Genomic DNA, 8,010 nt, shown 5'->3' with positions numbered 1-8,010 from the left:
AGATGGTTATTCAATTAGAGTTCCATTGCCGATAAAAATTGGGAACCGCTGCCATAGAGCACAGCATATAAACCGTTTAATCGGTGGAATTTACTTTTTAGTTCAGTTTTGTGTATTTTACTAAATGTAATGAGAATTATAATTTTGAAAACCAGAATTTCTATTAAACCGTTGACATATGAACGGAAAGATTACCGAATGAATAGTTTAAGGGATCGTTCAAAAAGTACATACATCCCGAAGGGGGGGGAGGGGATTTGCTATTTTGTACAAAACCGTACAATGGGGAGGGGGTAGGTATTATACAAAGTACGTACATTATAAGCATACACCAAATTTAAATTTGACTTTTTCCTACACATGTATTATACATATGCTTGTTCTTGTATTTTTTTTCACACGGCGACCAATTGTTAGAATGAGTAAATCAGTTCTCAAAAAAAGTTGTCTCGCAAAATAAAAAATTGCAAACACCAAACTGTTTAAATAACTTAAATGAATAAATTATTTTAAATAAATATTTAATTTTATTTAAAACATAATTATTTTAATTTTTATGAAAAAGGGGGGTGGACTAATAAAATGTACGTACTCTAAGGGGGGAGTAAGACTTTATGTACGGTAATGTACGAAGGGGGGGGGAGGTTAAAATTTCTCCATTTTTTTGTACGTACTTTTTGAACGGCCCCTAAATAGCGCATATTTTGGTTTTTATTACCAGAATTATGATTTATTTATTTTTTTTTTACCAGAAATGTCATTATTATATAGTATGATGATTTTACCAGAATTTTTTTCTCTCTGTGCCTATGCCTTTAAATTTTGTATATAATTCCGTAGTGCTAATTTATACTAATTTATTGATTTTTTTAGGCCTAATATAGAACAAGTTTTCATAAAATAAGACACACACAACGTGAAATCAGGATAAGTCATTTATTCATGAAAAAAAAAAGTTTTAATTCGGAAATCCTTCTTTAAATGCTCATAAATGCAAACATATTTTTGAACAAGTATGAACACTCGATAAGATTTTTCTGAACTGACTTCAGAATAAATGCTTTTTCGGAAACATAAATAATTTATAAGAATTCATCTTCCAACTACTCGGCATCACAACATAACGACTAAAGTTTAAGTACTCTACAAATTTTCTTATAAAGCACAATATAAAAACCTACATTTATATAATCAATATATTTACACAGTTTCCAATTTACAATATATCTAACAAATAATTGAGTAACATTTTCATGAATGATTTCTAAGGAAACAATAATTTATTATAATGTCTGTCAATTTTTTAAAAATGCATAAAAATATTTTTTAAAGTTTTTCATAAAAGCATACCTATGTCGTAATTGTCATGTCTTAAGTTGAATAATAAAAAATATATTAGTTTTACAAGTCCGTTAATTGTAATATATTTACAATGTTATTAGAAAAAAAAAAGGATATTTTTTTTCTTCTAAAATGTACTATTACATTGAATGCATACTATATAAGACAGATATTTCTTAGACAAAATCGTTTAACAGCAAAACAAATAATTTACAATGAATATATTACACAATTTTACAGTATTTTATTACATATAAATAGAAATTATACAATCTTTGGTACATTTTTTTACTAGACGTGTCAGTTGAAAGACTTATTATTTGAAGGAACATAATAGAGTATGAATCAAGAAAATATATTATGTACACGGTAGAACATGTATTTGTGCAACTCTCATCGGCGAGATAAATAAAAAGCTTCAAAATCGTATCCTATTTAAATGAATTAAACAAAGTCAGTCCTAAAAATGAAGAGTTTTGAACAATATAATGATAAGACTTTTTCCCCCAAATGTTATATCCTTACATGAAACTGTTCCTTAGTATTGCATCCATGTAGTTGCAAATTTCCAAAGTTTTCACTAGATGGCAGCACAAAATTCTTATTCCCTACGTGTAAATCTAAATGTTTTTCAACATCTTAGAACAGTTTTTCTGGATAATTTAGAAATATGACTTATCGTTATACTGTTCAATTTTTAAATGTATAGCAAAAAAAAAAATAGTTGTTTTAATTCCTTTAGAACTTAGACATGTATGCATTTTTTGTAAAGAAATTAATAATATTTTTTTTTAATCTTATACTTCTTTTTATGCAAACATATAATCGAAACGTTTTAATGTGTATCTATGCTGAATTATTTATCGTTATTCATAAACTCATATTAGGAAACACAATATTATAATTCTATATAAGCAAGGATCTATCGTTGTATATAGTTCATATACAAATGCATAAAATTGGGATTGCATTATTTATTATTATATTATTTATAATTACATTATTTATTATTATATTATTTATAATTACATTATTTATTATTATATTATTTATTATTATATTATTTGAAGTATTATGTGAATATTAATTATTAATTATATGAATACTATTTGTGTATTACATGAATAACTATTAATCACTGCATTATACTTGTAATTAATTTTATTTTGACAGGATACAATTATTCCTCTTATTACCCTAAATGCTCAGAAATGCTAAGCTTTTTACCACTTTCAAATGAATAAAATTAATTTAGATAAATAATAATAGTTATCATTTATTTTATATTTACCCACAATGGGCAATATTTAAATTTTGCTCATTGTAGATTTTCGGCACATAATAGATATTTACGATTTTGGTGCTTTTTATTTTGGTTCAGTTTGCAAACATTTGTCTTAAAATAGTCTGTAACAAATGCATTTTAGCTTGCACAAAGTGATTTCTTGTTTTCACAATTTTACACACGGTGAACACATTTACACATTATTTACGACTCATCGCAAAAATCTCTCAAATAATTTTTTTTTCACTCGGCAATAATTTCCTCTCCCAGCGTAATCAATTATTTCACTGAACAGTCATCGATTCATGTCTTTGGCTACAACTTCAAATCAAAAACCACAAAAAAAAAGGAGAGAAAAAATTCTTTGGCGACGTTCACATTTCACCTCAAACCTGGTGACGTTGTTTCTGCATCATTGCCATTGGTCTGTTCTTTTCTGGCATATATGTAAGGCATATATCGATGATTTTGTGAACTTTCAGTTGTTGTAGGATGACTAGGCATTGGCCTCAGTGCACCTATAGGCGGTGGACATGCCCCAGAGGCCATATTGTTCATCAGCATATTATACTGACTTAGTCCAGATAAAGACGCAGGGCTTGAAGCCCAGTGCTGAAGCACATGGGGCGGTACCATCATGGCCCCTGCTCTAGAAAATCCATAGGAATGAGGTGGTAAGCATCCTGCTTGGGATGCCAGAAGTGGGTAGGAATCACCAGCAGAGTATCCCGAAGCTGGGTTTCTCCAGTAATAGGGTGGCCTAGATGTAAGGCCTAACATTTCAGCCTTGTCGCGCATGAGCAAACAATTCAACTCATCTCTTTCATCCATGAAAGGACGTAGCGGAGTCCTTGAGTAAGTATGCTCTGTCATCAACGTTTCCATTGACTCCCTGGAAGAGCAATACAGGGTTAGATCCTGTAGTTCTAAACTGAAATCAAAGAAATAAAGGACATGTTGTAATAAAATCATTTAATTTAACAAGGGTTTAACAGCACATAAAACATTGACAGAATTACATAGTACATATAAAAACATTTGCCTGAACCTCAATTTCAAATGCTCAAACTAAAAATTCAGATTAAGTCTTAAATTAAGATTCAAATTAAGTCCTGAGGTAAAATTCAAAGAAAATTCGAATTAAGTCATTCATCTTAAAGAAATTCAAATTAAGTCTTAAGTTAAAATTCAAATTAAATCGTCAGGGTGAATGATTATATGTATTAAAACCATTCACATATTTCATGTCTATCTAAAATGAAACAATTATATGGTGTGGCCATATATTTATAAAGACAATCGAATCTCTGCAAAATAACCTAATGAATATAATTAAAAAAAAAGAAACTCAAAATAGGCCCAAGTGATAAAGGCGAAGTCAAACAACATTGCAAATAATTACAAAATTTTTTCAGCAATATTTATAAAATACAATTAAAAGTTAAGTTAAGGCAAACCCACAACTGTTTGAATCTGAATCAACAATGCTTTGGTCGAAACTATTTTATTTCAAACTATGTATAAGACTAATTAATTCCATGCGACAAATGCACTTTCGCTAGTATCTATGAAACCTATTAAACTACTAAAAATTCATGACCATTAAAGATCCGACTCAACAAAAGCATCAGTCAAAAGGTGCTCACGTACCGGAATTCGTCAAAAAGAATAACCATCCTCGAGAAGTCGTAAATGAATTGCAAAAAGCAGGTGATATCAAATCAGTTTCAGCGTCTAATTTCATCGCAGAGCGTAATATAACCACACACAGGCACTTTCGAACACCAAGAAGTTGAAGTAGGTAAGAAGAAAAAAAAATCAACGTAGCTCAAGATTGAATTTAGCCATCTATCATACCTTGACAACCATTTATCGGCAAACCTAAATCACAGGGACTGAATACCGCCGATGTACCTCAATAACAGACCTTTGCAACACTCCTTTGCTGGGTGGGCGGGTTATCTGTCCATCTCTTTTACACTTCCAAAGGGTCTCCCTTCCCCCCTTTTTTTATTATTATTATTCTTTTATGAGTAGGTATGCATTATTATTATTATGGCCTCTTTTGTTTTGCTTATGTTTTGAGAGCTTAGCACAGGGTGGGAGGAAAGTTCAAAAGATGCCGGGCTGTTAGATAGCCTCCTGGCTGTTGCTTTGCGTTAGTGTTGATTGCCGGAGAGTGCTTAAAATCGTTTTATTTTTTTATTCCCTGCCTTCGACAGAAATGGAATGAATTTTTATGCTGTGAAAATCGGGTTAAGGAAAATAACTTTCTTTTTTCTTTTTTTCTTTTTTTATAGGAAGGAATAAGGAAGTTTTACTTGCTAAAAAAAGAAACGGTGATTAAAGTGAAAAATATATCGGCAAAACGATCTTAATTTAACTGTTCTTTAAATTCAACTGTTAGCATTTTCATTCAACTGTTAGCATTTCAATAGCTACACGGAGAAATTCTGATAACATAATTCAGGTTAATAAAATCAATAAATACGGTATTTAAGCTTTCATTTGATAAATTTTCCGATCACATGATAACGGTTTACCAGAAATTCTGGTATTCGAAATTATAATTCTTATTTTACCACACATTTAGTAAAGAATGCGAAACAGAAAAGCAAAATCCGGCTAACGTTGCAGGTTTCAAAATACCGGTTAAACGTTGAACCAATTTTTCTAAGAGTATAGTCTGATTAAGAAAATAGTGATTAGCTGTTTTCTTTGCAGTCTTGCTATGGAATTATTTTGAAAATTACAACTTCAAGAAAGATATTTAAAAAATTTCTAAATCTTTTCGTAAATAATTTTCGAAAAAGTAAGGATTTTATACTTTAAAATCTACAAACTAATTTATATATGCGAATAATTACTCTTATAAACCTTACAGTATTTACAGCATTTCGCGCATGTGATATTAGGACCAAACTTAGTTACGTTAAATAAAATTTAAAAAATATTATAATTCTTAAAAATAATAATCAATCCATTATTACTATTCAATAATTAAAGCTATGACTCATTACTATTACATTTATCATTAGTTATTAATTGCATTTCGTAATGAAAATCAGTGCAAATTAATTTAATGATAACGTATTTATTTTTATTTATTTAGGATTCTTAGAAAATAAATAATTTTTTAGTAAATATATTCCGTTTAAAATTATTATCATTTACTTTAAAAAAAATTTTTTTAAAATCATTTTCTATTAAAACTATTACAAATGTAGGAACTAGTTGCAAGTTGAATTTAAGCCGATATTGAGTACAAATTGATTTCTTAAGATTAAATCTATCTTCTAATTATCTAAAATTTCAAATAAATAAATAATATAAAATATTAAATTAAATTATTTCAAATTCATTTACTTGAATTATTTTTGTTATCATTGATGTGAAATCCAAATTTAGCCAGTTCTTCTATTTTCTATATCCACAAATAAATTCTGATGTCAGCTGTATTTATAATTGCATCGCTTTAAACCTCATCGTTTATTATATTAATTCAAAATAAAACATGCACCCAATAATGACATATCATAACAAATGTTTTTATTCAATTTCCAAATCATTTCAGGCTTCCTTCCTCATCGGGTTTGATTATAAATGATCTTGAATTTAACCAATTACTTCAACCCCAGCCATTCCTCTAAACATCTACACTTTAACTCATCTCTAATATTAGATATGCTTTTGACGCCAAATCAACTGCTACAGCCCCCTAGCGACGAAGTATTTACTGTTCTAAATACCACAACTGATATCCCGAGGGAAATTCGCAAATTTGCACTTGCTCTATCATCAACTCTGTGGCAGGGAGTTGCCAAAGTGTGTTCGGCTATCTTTTCAGCACATGTCATTAGCACTAATCGAATAAGTGCTATCTATTCATTACATCGTGTAATACATCATAGCTTCTGCCTTTCGTGGTTTATGAAATTATCCAGAACGGTAACTAAAGTGGAGGAGAAATTCTGAAAGGCTTGGACACGTAGGTGTAGACAAACTCTTATAAATATTTTAAGATACAACGGCGCGTAAGCTGTCGTTAATTCCATCGCGATCTTTTTAATGGAAGCACTTTTAAATTTAAAAAGAAAGCGGATTGAGGATATTCACAAGCTTTGCAGAATGAGAAGTAAAATGACTTAATTTGAATACTTTAATAAATATGGAACAATAATTATAATCAATAAAATTATTACAAAAGCTTATTTATGACCTCAGCATATAGAAGTTGTAAATTAAGGGATTCATCATTTTACTTCAGTTCAGACGAAAACAATAGAAGGAAAAGTGAATGCATATATATATATATATATATATATATATATATATATATATATATATATATATATATATATATATATATATATATATATATATATATATATATATATATATATATATATATATATATTCCTGCATCAGCAAATCCCTAACAACGTCCTTACAAAGACTGGTATTTTCCTTAATTAAATTTAACTCTACTAATGTGCCAAAACGTCTGCACTCAGACATGTTACAGGCAAATCCGGCTCGCAAACAGTGAAATATGATTACTGACTGAGAGGGGGGGGGATTGTTTTTTTCCTGTTATGACGAGGGGAAAAGGAGCTCTGGAGATCTTCCGTTAAGATCCCAAGTGTGGACAGAAGTCAAAACTGAATTATAAAAAAATGTAACTTTTAGCAGCTCATTCCAAGATGAACGTGGGTGGCATAAGTGTTGGGTGTCCGGACACGGGCCATTGCCGGCCGTCATCAAGCTCAGCATCTTGCTCTGGTAAGATGATCTCCAAAAGATGCCAAGATGAAAGAAGGCAATTAACAACCTCGACAAGTCGGACACAACCCGCAGGATTGAATTTCATATACATATTTTGCAGTGTGGGAGGTCTCGAACGTTTTTTACTCTGTTTCACAGGGCTGAGTGCCAAACAAGCTGGCTTGTTGAAACTCTAATTCGGACTAAGGAGCTGAAACAACCTTCCTTTTTTTTGCTCTCAATGTATTTGATTTGAAATAAAGATTAGGATATTCTCTTTCCTTTAAGTCGGTTGCTTTCTCTGCTTTTTTTTTATTCGGTTAAGATAAATAACTGGAGAAGTCGATAAAGGATGTTGTCGCCTTGTCTTCTGGCGGTGCTAAGCATAAAAAATTTCTCGACCCCAGTCATTTGGTGATGTTCTAATGATATCTCGTAATCCAAACGGGAAGTTCTATATGAAATGTCACTACGCATGTTGCCTCAGTATCAACAACACAACGCTACGGGAGAAGGGAAGGAAAAAAAAACCATCTGAGGTTAAGAAAAAAATATATGTAATGTAAATATTTTAACTTTCTCAAGGATAAAATTCTTTTTTTCGAACGTCAAGACAAATT

General features: G+C 30.3%; 1 protein-coding gene across 2 annotated transcripts in view; it reads right to left on the bottom strand.

Annotated features, from left to right (window-relative positions):
* Positions 1-2,861: 2,861 nt before the first annotated feature.
* Positions 2,862-8,010, bottom strand: part of LOC107436847 (T-box transcription factor TBX20-like) — a 58,451-nt gene continuing 53,302 nt past the window's right edge. The window contains 1 exon segment of one of the 2 annotated variants that reach the window (NM_001323802.1): positions 2,862-3,557. In NM_001323802.1, coding sequence (NP_001310731.1) covers positions 3,008-3,557 — 550 coding nt within the window. In that variant the 3' untranslated portion in view covers positions 2,862-3,007. 2 annotated transcript variants of the gene reach the window in all.

Source organism: Parasteatoda tepidariorum, chromosome 1, assembly GCF_982258835.1.
Source record: "Parasteatoda tepidariorum strain Cologne lab strain chromosome 1, Ptep-v5.0, whole genome shotgun sequence".
Lineage (NCBI taxonomy): Eukaryota > Metazoa > Arthropoda > Arachnida > Araneae > Theridiidae > Parasteatoda > Parasteatoda tepidariorum.
Note: the sequence above shows the minus strand (reverse complement) of the source record. Positions and strands in the feature narration are given on the sequence as shown.